At 46.1% G+C, this 22,652-nt stretch overlaps 1 protein-coding gene across 4 annotated transcripts in view; it reads left to right on the top strand.

Annotated features, from left to right (window-relative positions):
- The window catches only part of SH3PXD2B (SH3 and PX domains 2B), a 62,715-nt gene extending 48,918 nt beyond the window's left edge, over positions 1-13,797 (top strand). For all 4 annotated transcript variants that reach the window (XM_008579731.1, XM_008579730.1, XM_008579728.1 and 1 more), the window contains 2 exons: positions 117-242; positions 10,679-13,797. In XM_008579731.1, coding sequence (XP_008577953.1) covers positions 117-242; positions 10,679-12,220 — 1,668 coding nt within the window. In that variant the 3' untranslated portion in view covers positions 12,221-13,797. The remainder of the gene's footprint in view (positions 1-116; positions 243-10,678) is intronic.
- The last annotated feature ends 8,855 nt before the right edge of the window (positions 13,798-22,652 follow it).

Below are 22,652 nucleotides of genomic sequence, written 5' to 3'. Positions count from 1 at the left end.
CACCAGGACCCCCTCAAGGGTGACTGTGGGCCCCAGTCCCTTAGTCTCACTCTACTTCAGCATGACGGTAATACATTTACACTAGAGTTGGCACTGTGTTTAATTAATCCCACCAGCCTCGAGGTCTCAACCTGCCTAAGCCTCCCATCCCACCCCAAGTGGAGGAAGAGTATTACACCATTGCTGAATTCCAGACAACCATCCCAGATGGCATCAGCTTCCAGGCAGGCCTGAAGGTTGAGGTGAGTAGACCTGGTGTTCCTTTGCCTACTTGTGATTCTTAATTCTAGGTGTTCACCTTCTTCTAGCCTCTCACCTCCTACTTCTTTTTGAGGTGGGAAAGAGGATTAACAGCTTCATTAAGATATACTTTGCATACCATACAGTTTACCAATTTGAAGTATAAAATTCAGTGGCTTATTATATTCATAGAGTTGAGCAATCATCACTACTATCTAATTCCAGAACAAAAAGAAACCCCTTACCCATTAGCAGTCACTCCCCATTTTCCAGCAGTCCCCGGCAACCACTAATCTACTTCCTCTCTATATAGATTTGTCTATTTTGGACATTCGCTATAAGTGGAATTATACAATATGCGGTCTCATGCGACTGGCTTAGATTCCACTTTTTATCACCTCCTACTTCCATTCTTGCACCTCCTCTCTCCTTTTCTTCCTACTCCCTCTGCTTGTGTACTCTGTTCTCTTGATAAAGACCAACATAAATCCTTTCTCTTCTGGTATTTCTCTTTTCTTTCATCCTGGAGCTAGAGCTTGGAGTTGTTTCCTGAGCTTCTAAGAAAGCCTGTAAGTAATGGGATAGATGCAAGGTCTAGGGATTAGAAACCTTGGCAGTGATGGTTATCGAGACGGTTTCCAAAAGCAGGTGAGCCGGTCACAGGTATCACAAGTAAGAGCTGGCCAGACCCTCCCCAGCCCCTCCTAGGAGGCAGAGGTTTACTTTAGTCACCTCTGCGACAATACAACAGTCACGGAACACCTACTATGGATGCATGTGCAAGGCACTTTTCTAGGCTCTGAAGAGTTGTCTTCACCCTCCTCTTTCCTCTGAAGAACACAGCTCCAGTGCCTGGCACAGAGCACTGTTGTACAGCCCAGGGCGGCGGGTTCCACTGACCAGTCCACTCCAGCACACCTCTTTCGAGCCCCTACCTTCTTTCTTTCATTCCTTCTTTCCTTTCCTTCCTGTGTGTCTTTTTCAATTTCTCTTCTTGTATTTCTCTTTTCTTTCTTCATGTGGTTAGAGCTTGAAGTTGTTCCCCATGCTTCCGTGAAAGCCTATTAGTAATGGGATAGCAGCAAGGACCAGGGATTAGAAATCTTTGGCAATGATGATTCTTGAGACAGTTTTGCTATTATTTGAGTCAAGGGCTAGAGAGATGGGATCTGAGAAACTTCTGAATTACCTTTTAACCTATTATAGAAATATCTGCCCCTGCATACTTATTCATTGTACACACAGGTATTGAATGCGTAACATATAAAAATGGAAGAGGTATTTAAGACGTCATCTCAACAGGACTGAGTAGGAATGGGGTTTGGGGGAGAAGATCATGAGTTTGGTTTTAAGCATGAGGAAGCAGAGCTGACTGTGGAACACCCAGACAGAGCTGTCGATAGGCATTTGGATATGTGGGTCTAGAGTTCAGAGGATGTTTTGGAGTTGTAGCCTACTGATGGTAAGTACAAGTTGTGGATGAATTAGTCAGGAAGAGTGAGAGAATGAGAGGGCTAAGAAGGAAGTCTTGAGAACACTGGCATTGGATGGATGGTCATGTAGGTGAAGGACAGTTCAGAAAGGTGTCAGAGAAGTAGTGGGAAAACCAGGAGCTGGTGGAGTGTTCGAAGGAGCCAGGAGCATTCAACAGTGTGACAGGCTATAAAGGGTGTGTTCATGCAACAGGAAAGAGGTCGCTGGTAACTTCGCAAGAGTATTTCATGGAGAGGTGGGATCATCATTGAGATGACAGGATGGTGGAGGGAATGGGAGGTAAAGAAGTGAAGACATTGACTATAGAAAACTTAAGGAGCTTGGTTGCAAAAGAAAGGAAAAAAGAAGACGGTAGCTGGAGGGAGACTTGGGAGTGAAGGCAGGACTCAAGAAGTTAGTACTCAGCTTTTCAAAGCATGTTTTTTTGTTTGTTTTTTGTTTTTGTCTTTTTTCGTGTCCGGCAACGGACTGCAACCCTCAGTGTCGCACCCGCACCGGACCGGGACCGGCAACGGGATCGCAACCCTCGGTGCTGCGCCCGCCCCTTGCTCAGCCAGTGAGCGGGAACCGGTCTGTATGTGGGATCCGAACCCTCGGCGGGAGCGCCGCCGTGCTTCCCAAGCGGCGCACTGTAGCAGTGCGCCACCAGGCCGGCCCCCAAAGCATGTTTTTAAATGTATTCATAGGAATCTTCTGCTTTTAAGTGCCAGTGTACTCAGACTGCCTGAGCAGAAGTCATCGTCATTATCACACAGGAATTGTAGGTCTCCTTTCGAACATGGCTGGTTGCCGAGGTTCACATGATGTCAACAGGGCTTCATGTTTCTGTTTCTCATCTCTATTCACTTCTAAATTGGCTTCGTTCAGACTTTTTCCAGGAGCAAGCAACATGGCCCCAGCAGCTCTAGACTTGTAGCCTGTTTTCTCAACAATCCCAGTATTTCCAGCATAGGTCTCAGAATTGCATTTCATGGGCTCTGGCCCGCCTACCTGTATTAGTCCATTTATGTTGCTTATAACAAAATACTTGAAACTGGGTGATTTATAAAGAAAAATGAAATTTATTGCTTACGGTTTCTGAGGCTGGGAAGTCCAAAGTCCATCTGGTGGTGGCAACAGTGACCCAGGAGTCTCACATTGCAAGATGGGGGAAGCAGAGAGAGCAAGAGAGAGCAAGACAGACTCTCCTCTTCTTTTAAAGCCCTAAGAATCACACCCCTGACCACCATATTTAATCCATTCACTAGTCAGGTCCTACAATCCAATCATCTCTTCAAAGCTCCACCTTTCAATTACCCTAATGGGATTTTCCACCCTCTTAACCATCACAGTGGGGGCTAAGTTTCTAGTACATGAAACTTGGGGGATGCAATTCAAGCTTTAATGAGTTTTCGGGGAACATAATTCAATCCACTACATTCCGCTCCTGGCCCTGCAAAACTCTTGTCCTTTTCACATACAAATACATTCATTTTATCCCCAAAGTCTTAACTTGTTTCAACTCAAAAGTCCAAAGTTCAAAGTCCCATCTGTGAAATTCAAAACAAGTTATCTATTTCCAAGATACAATGGTGGGACAAACATAGGGTACATATTCCCAATCAAAAAGAGAGAAATAGGCCAGAAAAAAGGGGTAACAGGTCCCAAACAAGTACAAAACCCAGCAGGGCAAACATTAAATCTCAAAGCTGGCAAATCAGGTACCTTGACTCCCTGTTCGACCTCCACTGTATGCTGGTGTGGAGGTTGGGTCCCCAAGTCCTTGGGCAGCTCTGGTCCTATGGCTTTCCTGGTCTCAGGCCACACTTCAGCTCTCCCAGGCTGGGGTTCCACTCTGGTAGCTCTACAGGTCTGGGTTCTCCATGGTGGTCCTGCTCTCCCAGCTCCACTAGGCATGGAGCTGATGGGGTTTCTCTGCTACAACTCTGACCTCTCGTTTCCACTGGGCATTCCTCTAGCAAAGGTTGTCTGCGGAGACTCTGCCCCTGTGACAGATCTCTTCCTGGGCCCCCAGACTTTTCCATACATCCTCTGAAATTGGGGTGGAGGCTCCCAAGCCTTCACAGCTCTGGCATTCTGTGAGCCTGCAGACCTAACACCACGTGGACTCTGCCAAGGCTTCTGGCTTGTATTTTCCAAAGCTGCGGGTTCAGCCACACCTGGGGCCAATTTAACCACAGCTGGGGCAGCCAGAGCAGCTGGGGTGCTGGTGCTGGAAACAGCTTCCTGAGGTGGTCCTGGGCAGCAAGCCCACATACGGCACCTCAGGCCTGTTCCCCAAGACCATTTTGTCTACCTAGGTCTTTGGTCCTGAAATGGAAGGGTTGGCCCCAGAGGCTTTTGTAAAGCCTTCAGGGCCCACTTCTCCTTCTCTTCATAATCCCATACTTTTGTGTTAATGTTCTTAACAACAATGAATTTTTGTTCTGAAAATGCTCTCTGCTTCTCTACCACATGGCCAGGCTGCAAATTTTCCAAATCTTTACACTCTGCTTCCCTTTTAAATTCTGGCTTTATGTTGTGCCTTTGCTGCCATAACTCAGCGTAAGCTGTTACAAGTAGCCATGCAGCTTCCTGAATGCTTTCCTGCTTGGAAATTTCTTCTGCCAAACATTCTGGTTCACAACTCTTAAGTCCCACCTTCCACAAAGTCGAAGGGCGTGGACACAATGCAGCCAAGTTCCTCGCCAGTTCACAGCAAGAGTGATCTTTGCCCAAGTTTCTGAAAAACTCCTTCTGATTTCTATCTGAGACCTCCTTAGAATGGTCTTTACAGTCCGTATTTCTATCAGCATTCTGCTCACCACCACATAACCAGTCTCTAAGACATTCCAGACTCTCTCTCGTCTTTTTTTCTTCTTCTGAGTCCTCCAAACTCCTCCAACCTTTGGCTAACACCCAGTTCCAAAGCCTCTTCCATATCTTCATGTATTTGTTATAAGCAACACCTCACCTCTCTGGTACCAATTTTCTGTATTAGTCCATTTATGTTGCTTATAACAAAATACCTGAAACTGGGTGATTTATAAGGAAAAGTGAAATTTATTGCTTACAGTTTCTGAGGCTCGGAAGTCCAAAGTCCATCTGGTAGTGACAACAGTGACCCAGGGGTCTCACATTGCAAGATGGGGGAAGCAGAGCAAGAGAGCAAAACAGACTCCTCTTCTTTTAAAACACTCAGAACCACACCCGTGACCACCATATTTAATCCATTCACTAGGCAGGCCCTACAATCCAATCATCTCTTCAAGGCTCCACCTTTCATTACCATAATAGGATGTTCCACCCTCTTAACCATCACAGTGCCGGGCTAAGTTTCTAATACACAAAACATGGGGGATACAGTTCAAGCTTCAGTGAGTTTTGGGGGAACATAATTCAGTCCACTACACTACTTCATATTCTCGCTCCTGGATCTCAGATGGCACAAGGGGAGACCCAAGGAAAACTGGGCTGCTCTGCTCCCACCAGAAGATGGAAGAGTAGCTGCAACAGACAAAAACAACAGAAGTCCCTGGAACATAATACCTCCCTCATTTACCCTCACTTCAGCCTTGTTGGGTAGCATTAGCTGTGTTGTCCCATTTTATGGATGAGGAAACTGAGACAAGGTAAAATGGCTACACTCCCAGAGCTGATGATTTGCAAAACTTCTCACGCCAAGTGTCTTTCAGCCTACTGAAGGAGGGCTATCTGCAAGGGTGTTTAAAGAACCTAGACTGAAGTCTCTCAAACTAACTTTTATAAAATGCAAATCCTAATCCACACAGAGAAACTGAGGGGAGAGCAGAAATATCTCAAAGCTCTAAAAGGCTTTTACTCTGTCTTTTTTTCTTTTTTTTTTTTTTTTGACAGTCTTTTCAACTTCAAATCCACAGAGAGAACTCACAAGGAATCTTGCTTGTGCTACAAGATAAATTCAATACCCAATTCCCCCATTTTGCTGTTGTAAAACACATGCATCCTAATCTGATATGAAACGTATGCCTGTTTGCTGACATCTTTCCACAATCAAGGTTGTTCCTCCCGCCATTGCTGCCCAGCCTTATTTCCACTGCTTTCCTCTGAACACCACTGATCAAGCTGGCTCTTCTCCACCTCTGCCAGGAATCACTTTTCTTTACTCAACTCCTAGTCCTCTACCCACCTCCTTTTTTTTTTAAAGATGACCGGTAAGGGGATCTTAGCCCTTGACTTGGTGTTGTCAGCACCACGCTCACCCAGTGAGCGAACCGGCCATCCCTATATGGGATCCGAACCCAGGGCCTTGCTGTTATCAGCACCACACTCTCCCGAGTGAGCCACGGGCCGGCCCCTACCCACTTTCTCATAGGAAGCACTCAAGGCCATTTTTTTTAAACTGAACTTGGCATATCAAAATCCAACTCATTCTTCAAACCCCTGCCTCCTCCGGACAGCCTCCCCTGATTTGCATTGTTTTCCCTTCCCTGTCCCATGTTACTTCTATGGCCAAGCATAACTTTGTGTCCTTAACTAAGTGCAGTGTCCCACCTCTGTACATAATGCTTTCTTGACAATAAGAATTGTGTTATTTTTCCCTCTTTGATGATGTTTGAGTTTCAAATTCGAGGTTTAAAGTAATCTTTTGTCAGCACTTTGAACATATTGTCCCATTCTCTTTTTTGCATCTTGTATTGCTAGTTCTTGTTCATAATCTGTCACTTTTCTGATTCTGTCAGGAGTTCCTCATTATCTTTAAAATGCTGAAATTTCACTAACATGTGGCTAGGTGTGAGTTTATTTTTATCCTGCTCAGCATGTGGTGGGCCTTGTCCATCTAAGGACTCGGGAGATTTTCCTAGAAAATTCATCACTTTTGCTTCTTTAAAGATTATCTCCCTTTGCTCTTTTTATTCTTTCCTTCTAGAACTGTTATTAAACAGATATGGGAACCTGTGGCTCTGTTCTCCATGTCTCTTAACTTTTATTTCATATTTTCCATTTTCATTCCTCTGTATTACATTCTTAGAAAATTCTTCTTGATCTTTTAACTCACTAATTTGCTCTTCAACAGTTCATTCCATTGTTTATTATTTTGATAATTATAATTTTCATTTCCAAAAGCACTTCCCGATCCTTTTTCATAGTCGCCTGTTCTCGTCTCATTTGTTCTTTCATGAATTTGATGCCTTTCTGACATTGTCTTTTTCCTCAGTTGTAAATTCTTTGCAGTGGTGTTGGTGTTTATTTCAGCCCTTTTCTTGGTATTACTGCTTGTCTTGGGCTGTGCAAGAAGAGGCAGCAGACAGTCAAACAGCCCAGCTGGGAGTACACACAAGGAGCTGGTCAGTCTCCACTGGTTTCAGTACAAGATAAGGGACTTCTGAGCCAGCCACTGAGCAATGTCATGTCTCTCTGACCCAAGCTTTTTCATTCAGTTTCCACCTGTAAGCAACCTCCAATCTGCTCAGCCTGTCTTACAAGAATATGGGATAAAGGGCATAGAGAGGGGTCAACCAGCCTGGCTGTTTCTGCCATGTTATCCCAGTTAATCCCCTGTCAGTTGCAGGCCTCCCCTAACCCCAGGTTCTGCCACATTAAAGTCTTCCCCACTTTGCAGCAGAACTCCCTGCAGCAGTTCTAGGCCACAGCCTCCCTCATTTAAAGCTGCTGCAGCTTCCTTAAATCAGTGACTCCTCACGGTTTCTGATCCACTAACTTCTCCCCTTCCTTTTTCAGAGCTTGGCTTTGGACCCATTTATTTATTTCGCTGGATTTGATGCATGAAGGGGAAACTGCTGTCTACTTCATCTCCCATCCTAAAATCAGAAGTCTGACTGGCATGTTATAAAGGGCTTTCTTTCCCAAATAGCAAAAAAAAAACATTATAAAACCTTCTTTAAGATACAACCTTTGTCAATAAGTTTCCAGCATTTTCTGCAAACCCTTATCATTGTTTGAGCTTGCTGGGAAACTGAACATTTGCCAATAAGCACCACCACTCCCTGACTCAGAATGCTCGAAGTCTGCCAAGGGCAGCTCAGGATGCCCTGCACAATGTCCTGAAGTTGAGTGCTGATGCTGTATGCAGTAGGGATCATGGATCCCTGGCATTTTGTGGAGGTATTGAGAAGTCTCCCTCCAGGCCCCACCTCTTCTTCAACCAGAACCATTCCCCTTTTTGGTTTCAGGCCTTTATCCTCTATTTTTGCTAAAGCTGATTCAATATAAAGCTCATATGCCTAATGTCCTTTTGCAGGAAGCATAGATATAACCCATCCATGAAACTTCCCTGCTTTACTATTCCGTGATGTCAGCATACCAGTGGTAGCACGAGGGACTTAAGGAGGAAATAGTTGCCACTAAAGTTTTTGACTTGGTCAGGTGTTCTTTTCTTATGAAAAATTCCGTATGCTCTGTTTTCCTCTTCTGCAGTTCTTGCTTCCTGGTTCATCTCAACAACCACAGCACTGTAGCAATAGAGATACTAGGAACACCTTAGTTCCTTGTCTGGACTATTTATCTTGAAGACATGTTTTATTGATGATGATGAGGAGGAGGAGGAGGATATAGGTACCTCTTCTTTTTTTTATTTTTTAAATTAATTTATTTATTTTTATTGATTATATATATCCATAGTTCACCAAGCTGACTGTCAGCACCTGATAGGTACCTCTTCTGTGCCAGGTACTTTACTACTTGATAACTAATCTTCACAGAAATCCCAAAAGGTTAGTATCATCAGCCCATTTTACAGATGAGGTACCTGAGGCTTAGAGGGTTTAGGGAAATTAATTGCTCAAGGTTACACAGCTGGGGGCCGGCCCGGTGGCGCACTGCTACAGTGCGCCGCTTGGGAGTGTGGCGGCGCTCCCGCCGAGGGTTCGGATCCCACGTACAGACCGGTTCCCGCTCACTGGCTGAGCGAGGTGCGGGCACAGCACCGAGGGTTGCGATCCCGTTGCCGGTCCCGGTCCGGTCCGGGCACGACACTGAGGGTTGCGATCCGTTGCCGGACACGAAAAAAGACAAAAAAGGAAAAAAAAAAAAAAAAGGTTACACAGAGCTGGGGGCCGGCCCGGTGGCGCACTGCTACAGTGCGCCGCTTGGGAGTGCGGCGGCGCTCCCGCCGAGGGTTCGGATCCCACGTACAGACCGGTTCCCGCTCACTGGCTGAGCGAGGTGCGGGCACAGCACCGAGGGTTGCGATCCCGTTGCCGGTCCCGGTCCGGTCCGGGCACGACACTGAGGGTTGCGATCCGTTGCCGGACACGAAAAAAGACAAAAAAGGAAAAAAAAAAAAAAAAGGTTACACAGCTGGTAAGTGGTAGAGCTAGAATTTGAACCCAGTCTCTCTGGTTTTAAAGCCCAGGATCTTTTCCTTCCCCTTGTAATCTCAGGACCTTGCATTTGCTTTTATTTATAATAGCTCTTAGCTTCTCTCTAGCAGACAAAAACTCCCATAAATCATGATTAAGAATACAAATAGTCAGAGCTTCTGCCATATTACTTTGTATAGAGTATAAGCTTAACAAATCTCATTGATATATCTTATATTGATTTTTGTCCTGTTTTCCTTTCCTCACTTATACTCAGTGTTAGCACTGTTGAATGAATTCATGGATGCGTTGATAAGATGCTGGTCACGTAACAGGTTTACATTTATCAGTGCCCTTTCCTGGAGAGGCCAGTGGAACTCATTAAGTGCTGTCTGTCAAGTGTGTCTGCTTTTTCTCAGTGACCTCCACTCTCATTTAATAATAGATAACATTTACCTTTCAGCGTTTACTAAGTGCTGTTACGTGCATTACCTCATGCAGTCATCGCAAAAATCCTGCAAGTGGGTGTTATTGTCATCGTCATCTGCAGTCTGCAGTGTGGAATCTGAGGCATGTGGCTTGCCCAGGGCCATTAAGGCAGCAAGTGGTGGAGCCAGAGCCAGAACCCAGGCCTGTAGGTCCTGGAGCCCAACCTCTGCCTCCCGGCACTGAGTCTGTGGCTGCCAACCTTCTTTGAGCTGGGCTGAAGATTGCCACAGAAGAACCATGCCTGTAGCCCTCTTTGGCCCTTTAGCAATTCCTCATCCCAGGCACAGCCCCTCCAACCAGGATCACCTTTCTGAGAGGCAGGGTTGGGTAGTGGTAAAAGCTTGGGCTCTGAAGCCCACATGCCTGCCTTTGAGTCTCACCTCTGCCATTGACTTTCTGCATGATCCTGTGCAAGTTTCTCAGCTCTCCTAAGGCCAGTTCTGCATTTGTAAAATGGGATGAAAATCCCCATCTCACAGGGCAGTTGTGAGCATTATTCAGATCTCCTAGGTACAGAGCCTGCCGGGGACTACAGTATATTAATTTGTTAGGACGGCCATAACAAAATACCATAGACCATTTATTTTCTCACATTTTTGGAGGCTAGAAGTCCCAAGATCTTCTTTAAAATTGTAGCAGATACTGCTAGTCCACCTGAGTTGACTTACAGCTGCACACAGGTCCCTACAAGCTGATGGCTTCTCACCTCCCAAAAGGGGAAGGGAGATGGGGATGCCCTGGGTGGGGAGTAAGTAGATAAATGCCCCCACCCCCAGAGGCATGTCTGCATGGTCTCTCAGAGGGTCCCTGGTGGATTAAACCCCAGTGGCCAGAGCAATAGCCTGCTCATAATTGGCCTCTCCCCTTCCCTTCCCACTTCCTTACTTGTACTTCCTGGGATCACCTCTCAAATTAATTACCTGTACCTAAGTCCATGTCTCAGAGACTGCTTTTAGGGGAAGCCAAAATTGGACAAGAACTTACCCCTGTGAAAATGTTCCTGATACAAAATAATGCCTCCATAGATGGTCCACCATAGAACTTTTAGGAGAATCTGCTAAGTGCAAAGCCACAGCTTCTAGAGCTCCAGTGGCATGTGAGTTCTCTCAGACCATTCTGCTCTACTGGCCCTGGCAGCGTACCTCCTAAGTGCTTTCCTCTGTCCTCCCTTCCAGGTGATCGAGAAGAACCTGAGTGGCTGGTGGTACATTCAGATTGAAGATAAGGAAGGATGGGCCCCAGCAACCTTCATTGACAAGTACAAGAAGACCAGCAATGCCTCAAGACCCAACTTTCTGGCTCCTCTGCCCAATGAGGTGACCCAGCTCCGGCCTGGGGATGCAGCAGCAATGGAGAACAGTACAGGCAGTGAAGCCGTTGGCCCCTCCCGGCCCCTGCCTGATGCACCGCATGGTGCTGTGGACTCTGGGATGCCGTGGTCCAAAGACTGGAAGGGCAGCAAGGAGGTCCTGAGGAAAGCATCTTCAGACATGTCTGCATCAGCAGGCTACGAGGAGATCTCAGACCCCAATCTGGAAGAGAAGCCCAGCCTCCCTCCACGGAAAGAATCCATCATAAAGTCGGAAGGGGAGCTGCTGGAGAGGGAGCGGCAGAGGATGGAGCAGCTCCGGGGCTCTTCACCCAAACCTCCTGGCATGATTCTGCCCATGATTCCAGCCAAACACACCCCCCCAGCCCGGGACAGCAGGAGGCCAGAGCCCAAACCTGACAAAAGCAAACTGTTCCAGCTGAAAAATGACATGGGGCTGGAGTGTGGCCACAAGGTATTGGCCAAGGAAGTGAAGAAGCCCAACCTCCGGCCCATCTCCAAACCCAAAGCTGACCCACCAGAGGAGAAGCCAGAAGCCATTCCCCAGAATCCCTTCCTGAAGTCCAAACCTCAGGTTAGGCCAAAACCAGCTCCTTCCCCCAGGACAGAGCCACCTCAGGGTGAAGACCAAGTGGACATCTGCAACCTCAGGAGTAAGCTCAGGCCTGCCAAGTCCCAAGAGAAATCCTCGTTGGATGGGGAGAACCACCAGGCTACTGGGGGCCAAGATGTGGCCCTCAGCCGAAGCTTCCTCCCAGGGGAGGGACCTGGCCGTGCTCAGGATAGAACGGGAAAACAGGATGGGCTCAGCCCCAAGGAGATATCCTGCAGAGCCCCTCCAAGGCCAGCCAAGACCACAGATCCTGTGCCTAAGAATGTACCCGTCCCTCTCCAAGAGGCTCTCCAGCACAGACCTGTGGTCCCGCCCCGGAGACCACCCCCCCCCAAGAAAACCTCCTCATCAGCTAGGCCCCTCCCAGAGGTCAGAGGGCCACAGCGTGAAGTCAGTGAAAGCAAGGCAGCTCCTGCCCCAGGCCGTGCCCTTCTGGTCCCTCCAAAAGCCAAACCCTTTCTCTCCACCACCTCAGGGGGCCAAGATGACATGCGAGGCAAAGGTGGGCTGGGGCCACGTGGGGCCGGCAAGATCGGGGAAAACGGGGATAAAGTGGCTGCAGCCTCCTTCCCCAATGCAGATGGCCCAAAAGACTCTTTATATGTGGCCGTGGCCAACTTTGAAGGAGACGAAGATACCAGCAGCTTCCAGGAAGGGACGGTATTCGAAGTTCGGGAAAAGAACAGCAGCGGCTGGTGGTTCTGCCATGTCCTGAGCGGAGCCCCTTCCTGGGAAGGGTGGATTCCCTCCAATTATCTCAGAAAGAAGCCGTAGCCTCCTCCTCCCTCCCTGCCTGGAGGTTTTACTGGTCCCCGCTGGCTTTACCCACATATTTAATATGCCTCTTAATTTATCGTTCTCCATGCAGCTTCAAAGGAAGGCAGACTCTGCAGTACTGTGGTTTCTCCCTCCCATGGGTGGAGAGTGAGTTGCTGAGACCTCGGGAGCCCCTGGGTCTGACTCCTCTCATCACAGCATTCCCTGGAGGCTCAGAAGCCACAGCCCTGCTTTCTATCCATGTCAGCATCCCTGCCTTAAGAGGACTCCTCCTCCTAGCCCAGTGGCATTGCCACCCAGTGGTGGGACCAGGACCCTCCACAGCCTCCAGGACTAGAGCCCATCGTCTCCAGAAACTCCAGAAAGGGTCTCTCATTGCTTAAATGAGACATAGTGAGGGGCAATCCGCCAATCCATGACGACTTGCTCTAACTTCATGTTTCTAAAAGCCCAGTGGTTTTATTCATGTTTCCAAAATGCCTGGTACCAGAAAGAACTTCATCCTATGGAAGTCAGACCCATTGCCAATCCCAGGGAAAGTGTCCTCTTCCGGAGGCCTGGGGTCCATGGACCCGTGAGGTTCAACCAGATGCAGCTACCCCAGGAGTGGGCCTGGAGGTCCCCCTTGGCCATCCTTATGGGGCTCCCGTCTTCTATCTTGGGACCATGATCAGCCCCAAAGGGGTGGTTCCAACATTAAGCATGCTTCACTTTCCTGCTGCAGGCTCTGGCCCATCCAGGGCTTTTAAATAAGAATTAACACCCCCTACCTGGGGCATATTATTTTTGTCTACCTAGAGAGCACGAGACTCAAAGTTTGTTTGAAAAGGGGGTCATTCACAAGCCATGCCCCTTGTGAGCACCCTTTGCTAAGTAGCTAGTAGGTGCCAAACACTGTACTGAGCACTTTGCATTCATGTTTTAACCCTCACCACAACCCTCCGTTGTAATATACCCATTTTGTAGATGAGGAAACTGGGGCTCAGTGTGCCCAAGGGCACATTAGAAAGGAAGAGGAGGAAGGAGGACTTGAACCCAGACCTACCTGAATTCCATGCCTGTGCTCTTCTGTAAGAGGCAAACCATGCAGGGAAGAAGAGATAGAAGCTGGCCACCAGGAGCAGTTGGCCAGGTGGCTTCCTTGTGATGTGGGTGAGGGAGCATTTGTGGCTGCTCCCACTGCCACCTTCCCTCCAGCCCACTGCAGCATATATCCAAGGCTGCCCTGGACTCTCAGCAACTGCTTCTTCATGGCAAGGGGATGTCCAGGGTCCTGGTGGTTGACACAGAGCCCTGTTCCCTGCTCCTAAGCTGATTCCCCCTGGGAAATAGAGTTTATGGAACAAAGGGAGCTGAGCTGGTCTCACGTGCCGGCCTTGAGGGGTCCAAGTGGCTTGAGGACTAGCAGCTGGGTCTCCACCAAAATAAGCATAGCATGCAGTAGCCCCATAAGGGAGACAGGGACCCAAGGGCCAGGCAGAAATCTCTTGTCTCTGCCTCCTGCTGCTTCCAGCTCCTCTCTGGTATTTGTAGAGTAGTTTTCTTCTTTTTTTTTTAAAGATGACTGGTAAGGGGATCTTAACCCTTGACTTGGTATTGTCAGCACCACGCTCTCCCAAGTGAGCTAACTGGCCATCCCTATATAGGGATCTGAACCTGTGGCCTTGGTGTTGTCAGCACCACACTCTCTCAAGTGAGCCAAGGGCTGGCCCTGTTTTCTTTTTAAAAGCACTCACTCTGACTATTTTCTACCTGAGAGGAACCCAAGACAGCCCTTCCACCCATTTTGACAGATGTAGTTAACAGGCATGGAGAGGCACAGCTAAGTCATTGCAGAACCAGAATCAGGACTCAAGGTTTCTAGGTCCCAGCCCAGAGTTCTTGCCTGTGAATCAGGCTGAAGGTGGGGTGAGAGAGCAGAACCCCTTCCCACCCACCCATCACTGCAGAAGAGGAGGCAGCCCTGTCCTGCTCCAGAGATCTCCGATTTACAGTGCTCATCTGCTGAGATGCTTTTGGAACCACAGAGCCAGCTTTTGCGGTGATGCTCACCATCTACCTGCAGTGCCTAAAATTTTGTGCAAACAGCCCTCTCTGCCCCCCAGCCCTGCCCACTGCCACATGGTCTCTGGCTGCTTCCACAGGAGAAAGCTTCTGATCCACAGTAGCATCTTTAGTCCCTTCCTGCAGTTGGTCTGCAAATCTCACACCGCACAGAGAGTCAAGGGCCCCAAGACGCCTCTTGCAAGGCCTGGTTGGCCCTATGTGCAGAACCTTGGTGGAAGAAGGAAGGCCAGGGTAGGGCTGCCTAGCTCTTCAAGGTCCCCTCAGTTGGGAAGAGGCCCCATGGCATAGTTTTCCTGTGTTTTGATCCACTTTTCTTTAAACAGTTTTTGTGGGGGTGGCTGGTTAGCTCAGTTGGTTACAGCACTTGGTGTTGTATCACCAAGGTCAAGGGTTCAGATCCCCATACCAGCCAGCTGCAAAAAAAACCAAAAAGCCCCAACTTTTGTGAAGCTGTTATGCAGGATTTAACAACATTTCAAAAGACAAAAAACAATTTTTTTTCTGAGTTGCTTTTGGTTTTCAGTGACCTTTTCAAGTATTTTGTGAGCACGTATTATGTGCAAGGTGCCAAGTGGACAGGGATGTATGTGGCTCCATCCCTGGCTGTGAAGAGCTTTGAGCTTTGTCTGCTGCCTCCACTAAAGAAGTCTGTCTTTTGCCTCATTCCCTCCTCCCAGGGGTCCTCTGGGTGGGAATGGACTGGCTCCCCCTTCCTCTGGACAGAAAATTTTCCTCCAATGAAAGAGTTTGCCTTTTTAAATATTATTCTGACGTGAACTGTAGGTACTGAAGCCACATTCCTCTCTGTTCACTGTTCATTCCTTGGGCCATATCTATGGACTGAGGACTCCATATCCAGCTCCTTTTGCTACAGTGGTGGACACTTCCAAAGGCCACTAGAAGAGGGTGGATCCAGATGGCCAGTGACTCTCCTGGCTGTCCTTGCCTGGGGACTTAGGTTTACACCATCCAGGACTGTGGTTGCTATTCTGTGAGCAATTGATGGAGCATATGCAAAATTCCCCTGGAGTTGTGGCCATGGAGAATGTCCAGGGCCATCGTTAACAACTAGGCCAGCCACCAGGCAGGTCACTGGCATTTAAACACACTTCCTTCTTTAACTAAGCCTCACAACAGCTCTGTGAGATGGATAGGATCAGCCCCAATCTGTAGTGAGAAAACTGAGGTTCAGAGGGTGAAGTCATGCCCAGCCTCGTCCAAATAGTGACCAAGCTGGGGTTTTTTTCTCCCTCATGCCCATGACTTTTCCTCTGTCATCAGCAGTGAGATGTGCATAGGGCTTGCAGGGTATCAGATGACCCTCCCTTCTGAATTTAGGTGTCTCCTCCCACCCCCTGGTCACACATTTCAGTAGGTCACAGGCCAAATGCCAGCCCAAAAGGTGGGGTACTTTTCTCTCCTCACCCCTGCTTACTACCTTATGATGACTACTTTATCTTACATCCTAGGGCAAATGTACAGCTTGTGGCACCACCAAATCTTTGTAAAATCTGAGTTTTAGATCACCACTTGATGAAACAGGCCTTTGCTCAAATTTTTTGCTCAGAATTTATCTTTGCCATTTAGTTGGTTTATGTCATTGTCCCAAGCTAAGACTTGGAAAGAGCTGAGCTCCAGTTCAAACCACCTTTGATGCTCTGACCCTATTGGGGACTTGCTAGAGCACATACCAGGCTTTCACCAGTCATTTTAGGCCTCTGCCACAAGGCTACTCCATGTCATCAATTTCTAAGGCAAAGTTCCTGGCCTTAAAACATTTCTGAGCCCACCAGAGATTTTGTTACGGGTAGAAAGTGGGAGAACACACTTGCCACAATACAGGGCAGGTGCTGAGTCTCCCCAGGACTTAGGAAGGACCTCAGGCTGAGGAAGAGAGAGTCTTGTATTTATTCAGCCTCTGCCAAGTACCTAGCACTGAGTGGGATAAAGAAGAAACTGCTCCTGCCCTCGAATAGCTGGCAACTTGACACCATCAAAAGCAAGAACATTCGTGGCTTGGGTCCCATCCTTTCATTGCACTCAAGTTTCTTAAGTGTTGGTTTAGGCTGCCTCTGGGAGGCCTTGCCTTTCTCTTTGGACTGTGACAGTGGGCACCCATCAGCCTAGCCATGCGTGGCAGTCTTGTCCCCTACTCACTGGTTGTCCAGGCCCATCCTGCAGAGCTTTTGTGTATATTGCAGACAGCCGTCCCATGTCATAGACCAAAGATTACCTAGTGTCACACTGTGTGGCCTGAAGGAGTGGGAAATTGGCTTGCATTGAAGCCTGAGGGTGTGGGCACCCTCCCTTGGCCTCGAGGAATTGCTCTGAGCGTGGGTATGGTGTTAACATCTACACCAGCCACACCGTAGGAGGGTCTCTGGCAGAGCTTCAGAATTAAAACCAGAGGCTCCACAGTCCTTGCCTGCTCAGGGACCACCTTTTGAGCACCTTTCTAGCTTTATGGGGTAACGTCTGGTTTTTGGTGCTGTACTGCCAAGTTATCAAGCCCCTCCTCGGGTTTCAGCATTCCATCTTCCTGTTTCTATCCTCTGCTCCAAAATAAGCCTCCTTCGCTCCCATTGGAGGATGAGGGGCTCAACCTCTTTTGTCCTTACAGAGGCCAAACAGTGCCACAGCCACAGCCTTCACTTGCAGATATCATACATGTAGAAAAGAAGGTGCCCCGCCAAGCTTATGACAGCAATAAGCAATTCTAGTACAACTAAGGTGTCCCTTTTTACCCCCAAGGTATGCCTGTTTATGCCTTTGTGCCCGTGTAATTATTAGTAGTGCCCCTTTTACTCTTACAGGGGTAATGATGAATTATGGTCACCTTAGCTACAACCCACGTTTCCTGCTTCAGGAAGCCACCAAGTAATAGACCATTCCTTACATCCCTCCAGGAACAGTGGGCTCTTAGCATCGCCCCATCCCTTGTGTCTACTTGTGGGAGGATGCTGGAGGTCCCTGGATATCTCAGCACTTCTCATACCCTCTCAGCAAACTGACAAATCCTGGTGGTGGTTTTTGTTTCCTTTTAACACACACAAAAAACTATATATAATGCGAGGGGGGAGGGGTGATGGACAACTAGCTGTAGCATGTATAGACTATATACTTTACCATTAGACTTTTTTTTTTAATAAAAAAAAGTGCTTGACTGGTTTCAAGCTTCATTGTGAAAATGTGGTGCCTGTGAATTTTATTTGGCAGAAGAAAGAGCATATAGCTTTGTGCACTGGAGTCTTTGGGATTAAAGAACAGAAACCTCTGCGTGCTCTGGGCATTCCCCAGAAATAGGGTGACTCCACTCTGGGCTCTAATGTGCGTTCGTTCTTTTAACTACAATGTCCAGAAACCAAGAGAAAGCTTCCTTGTATTTGCTAGGTATCTCCCACATAATCTCAGCTCTGTGCATAAAGATGGGAAACTTCACCTGCCCAAGGAATCTTGAACCTCTTGCTGACATTGCCCCCTGATGGGTAAGAGTCTGTGTTGGTGGGGGGTGGGGCCACAGGGACTGCCCACGCCATCTGCATAACCTGTATTTTATTACTTTCTGAAAGGCACAGCCAAGGCAAAATCAACCCCCAACACGGAGCATCCTTGTTCCCAGGTGAATCTTTAAACAAAATGACAGCATACCCCTCCTTCCTAGGGAGAGAAGAAGAAAATCAGCAGTCCCAGAACAAAAAAAATAACTTTGAATGGGGAACAGGGGATTTACATACAAGGGTACTTCAAAAAGGTTGTGGAAAATAGAATTTAAAGATAATATGAATCTTTCCATGAGCTTTTTGAAGACCCCTCGTATTGGTCCTCCCTTGGAGAACACATCTCAAAGAACACCTTCTGGCGGGCCTTGCTTAGGAATAATAGTCATTAATATATTACTCTCTGTTCCTATAAGAAGGAAAGAATCATTATGTGGTTCAGGCCCCCCATGGGAGCATGTTCACCCCAGTTTTTCCAAACCAAAAGTGCTTTATCACAAGAACAGTACAGGCAATGGTGCGGGCTTCCAGGGATGGGTTTGGAGGGGCACCTGAGCCTCACAGGATGGGATGGGAGCTGGAGCGGGGTCAGGAACCAACCTCCTGACTTGGTCTGTGGGGCTACATACTGTCTCACCACATTCCTACCCCTGACCTTCCTTAGGTCTCACTGGCACACTCACCATTCCCGTTCACACTGTCTCAGAGATGCCACGCCAAACGTGATCCAGCGGTCTAGCCCTCACACACACACACTCCAAACACTGCCTCCTTTAAGCAGTCATGGTGCCTCTCTGGGTCCAAGATTGATGTAGGACCATTCTTCTCCGAGTCCAGGGTCTTTAATGTCCACTCCTTCTCTAGTTCAGTATCATTTGGTCCAGATGTGATTCTTCAACATCTTGCAACCCACGTATTCCAGTCAATGGCTCTCAAATGTTAGTGACTATGGAGCTTGTAAAAATGCAGACTCCTCAGCTTTGCCCCCTGAAAGTCAAAATCAGCAAGGAATTGGCATCCTTAAAAAGTACATTCTAGGAACTCAGGAGGGTAGGGGCAGGGACAAGTTAGTGGGAAAAAATTTTTAAATAAAATAAAAAGTGCATTGTGAAGAAACGGCCAGACTCAGCACCCTACCTGTTATAGTTCAAAAATGGTGCTTTGTGCTATTATCAATGTCATTATTTTTCTAAGCATTTACTGTGTTTCAGGCTCGTGAGGCACTTTACATACACTTTTATTTTATCCTCAAAATGCCCTGCGAGGTAGATATGTACATTTTACATATGAAGGCAATTAGTGTCAGAAAGTTAAAGATACTGGACCTCAGATTCACTAGCTGTGCGTGGTGTGTCTGGCGTAAAGCTGACTCTTTTGCCCCATACTATGTCCCCTCCTGAGTGTTAATTAAAGCACATCTCTCACGCAGATACAATTACTCCCTGGGATTCAAAATCTTACTCAAGAACTACTTCCTCTTTCAAAAACCTCATTCCAGAATTAAGGGAAAGGATCTAACTTTTGTTGAGTACATGCTATTAGTTGGTTACCTTACAGATGTTCTCTCTTTTTATCTTCCCTGCAGCTCTTCCAGGTAAGAATTATCATACCCATTTTATGGATGAGGAAATTCATAGTCTGAGAAATTAAGCAACTTACCCATGGTCACAGTTAATAAGAGGATGAACTTGGATACCTAAACCCCAAGCCCCTTGCCACAACCATTCCCAAGTCTATAATCTTTCCACTCAGCATCTTCCCAAAGTGTTTTCCAGAACAAATGTCAATAGATATTCTGAAATAAGTGTTCTGTGGACACAGTTTGAGAAATGCTATGTTGAATAAAGTTAAAACAGTCTCTTCATTGCAGGATTTCTTATATAAGTACAAGCAGCCTCATATAGTAGCATACAATGTGTGCAGGGGTTATTTACATTGGGTTTTTCAAATGTCCTTGACCATGAAACTATTCACAGAGCATATAGCAGGAGCAGTGTTTCAGGTAATACACTTTGGAAGATGTCAAATTTTAAATTTCATCTCTACTTTAAGTTCTTTCTGAACCACAACTCCTACCTTACTTTAGTCTGATCCTTCACCCTAATTCCAGCTATAACTCTGCTCTTCACTCTAGCCCAATCTTTAATGCTAACATTAACAGCATCATGAGTACATTCTAGGAACTCAGGACCACCAACACTGTAGGAGGTTTCCCCTTTCTCTACATCCTTGAATGGAGAACTAGCTGCTCATGAACTTCAAGTTTCTCTGTTTGCTATTGGTCTAACTGGGAGCTGTCAGAATGGATTTTCCCATAGTGAGATTACCACATATAGGAAACCAGAAAATAGCCTACAGGAATGAAATTTTTCTACCTTCTAAACGAATTTTCCTTTAGAGATCTGTAAATTAATGGCAGTGTCCAGAGCATACCTATTCAAGTTAATACAAAGCCCAGGTTCATCTCCTTTTAAGATCCAGGAGGCTCAGATCCTACAATAAACTGTCCTCTGATTACCTTTTGGCTGCATAGAACTTAACCATACACTTCTACAGTATAGTATAAAATAATGGACTTCAAACAGTTTCCATTGTGCATCTATAAATAAAAATTTTTAGCATATATACTACATATATGTTTAACATATACAGTATATATATTTATATATTTTATATAAAATACATAGATTACTAAATAAATATGTCATACACAGTATTTTTAGGTGGGAAACTTATACCCCATGCCTGTTTTTTTCCCTTCCATGTGAATACAGCTCCATATAGTAACACTCCAAGCCCTCTCTCTCCCTAGGATAGAAGAAGGAATTCTCTAGATGACTGATATTTACAGGAGCAGGAGCTAAGCGTGCATAGTTCAGCCTCTCTCTCTCCTATTCAGAGTCAGATATCCAAGAAGCATATATTCCACTTGGCCTCTGACAGTGGGAAAAGTCCTGTGCCTTTCAGGGGTGCCTGTGACTGGGTCAACATGTCTAATTCTGGGATTCAGACACAGAAAACCCACAACTGCCACACACCACACTTGAGCCAGATTCTCCCATGGCTCTCTCAAGAATAAAACCATTTCATTCTCCATCTCTGATATTTCTGTCTCTCAGTTAGTTCTGGAACTCGGTTGAAGAGAATAGGGAGCTATTTATTAGGCTCTTAAAAAACTATTCATTGGCTACTGATGAGGCTAATTTTAGCTATTCATTATGTATTATAATAAAAAATATATATACAAAATTAAATGTGTCTGAAGGATAAGCTAAAAAACATATAATGAAAAGAGCTATTACTCAGTGTGCTCCGATAGCTTGTCCTATATGCCCCCTGGGATTCGTGGACTCCAGTTTGTAAACCGTTGACAAAAGAACAATTAAGAATTTTGTCAATTTGAACTTTGACAGACCCAGGTTTGAGTTCTGGCTCTGATATGCATTTTACCTCTCTGAAACTCTGTGTCCTCATCTGTACAATTGGGACAAGAGTGCCTTTCTCTCAGAGTTGTTGTCAAGATTAATGGAAATAACATATGCCTAGCACATAGTAGGCACTTGTAATAGCACATAATAATTATTATTGTTTCTATGAAGAGTAAAAACAATTAACAATCTTCAAATATTTTCATTGCCTAGTGCAGGAGCTGGCAATTTTTTTCTTAAAAGGGTCAGATAATATTTTTGCAAGCCAAGAGTCAAAACCAGAATGTTATGCAAGTACTTCCATAACTTCAGAAATTAGCCACTTGAAAATGTACAAACCATTCTCAGCTCTGTGAAAACACATGTAGCTAGATGGATTAGGCCCAAAGACTATCGCTGCCAGCCCCTGGCCTAGTGTATATTCATCTTCTATTTTATTACTTTTCTTGAAATGAAAGTTTTTCCAAAGTGTGTTTATGGAACATCAATCCTTCAACATGATCATGAAAAAGTGTTATTATGTGGTCAAATCCATTTGGCAAACACTTGTATGAGTACCCTCCAAAGCTCCCTCCTTGGAGATCCATGTCCCATACTGGCACATTAAAGTCCCAGAATCCAGCAATTAAGAAGCTGTTTAACCTGGTTTAATCCAGTATTTCCAAAATGCATTTGACAATAAAACTTTTTCTTTTTTCTTTTCTTTTTGTTTTGTTTTTATTGAAACATAGTTAATTGTACATATCTATGGGGTACAGAGTTGAATATCAATACTTGTGTGTAGTATGTGATGCTCAAATCAGGATAATTAGTATATTCAACATTATACAATGTAATTGCTTTTCATGGCCCTTTACCAATTCCCGCCTTAACCTCCCTCTCCCCTCCCTTTCCCCACCTCTAGTAGCTTCAGCCCTGTTCTCTCCCTTTGAAAGTTCAATGTATTATTGTGATTGTTGTACCTTTCCATAGATAGATAGATAGATAGATAGATAGATAGATAGATAGATAGATAGATTTTTTTTTTTTAGTTCCCACTTATGACTGAGGACATGAGTATTTCTCTATCTGTGCCTGATTATTTCACTTAACATAATGTTCTCTAAGTTCATCCACATTGCTGCAAATGGCAGTATTTCATTTTTCTTTATGGCAGAGTAGTTTTGTGTATATATCCCATTGTGTATACATACCACATTTTCCTCATCCAGTCATCCAATGATGGACATTTAAGTTGGTTCCAGCTCTTGGCTATTGTAAATAGAGCTGCGATAAACATGGGAGTGCAGGTATCCCTTCAGCATGATGATTTCCATTCCTTTGGGTATACACCCAGCAGGGGGGCTGCTGACTCATATGGCAGTTCTATCTGTAGTTGTTTGAGGAAGCTCCTTGCCATTTTCCATAATGGCTGCACCAGTTTACAGTCCTACCAAC

The sequence above is a fragment of the Galeopterus variegatus genome, unplaced genomic scaffold (genome assembly GCF_000696425.1).
Source record: "Galeopterus variegatus unplaced genomic scaffold, G_variegatus-3.0.2 Scaffold1948, whole genome shotgun sequence".
Classification (NCBI taxonomy): Eukaryota; Metazoa; Chordata; class Mammalia; order Dermoptera; family Cynocephalidae; genus Galeopterus; species Galeopterus variegatus.
The sequence above is the reverse complement of the archived record's forward strand: the minus strand, read 5'-3'. Positions and strand labels throughout refer to the sequence as shown.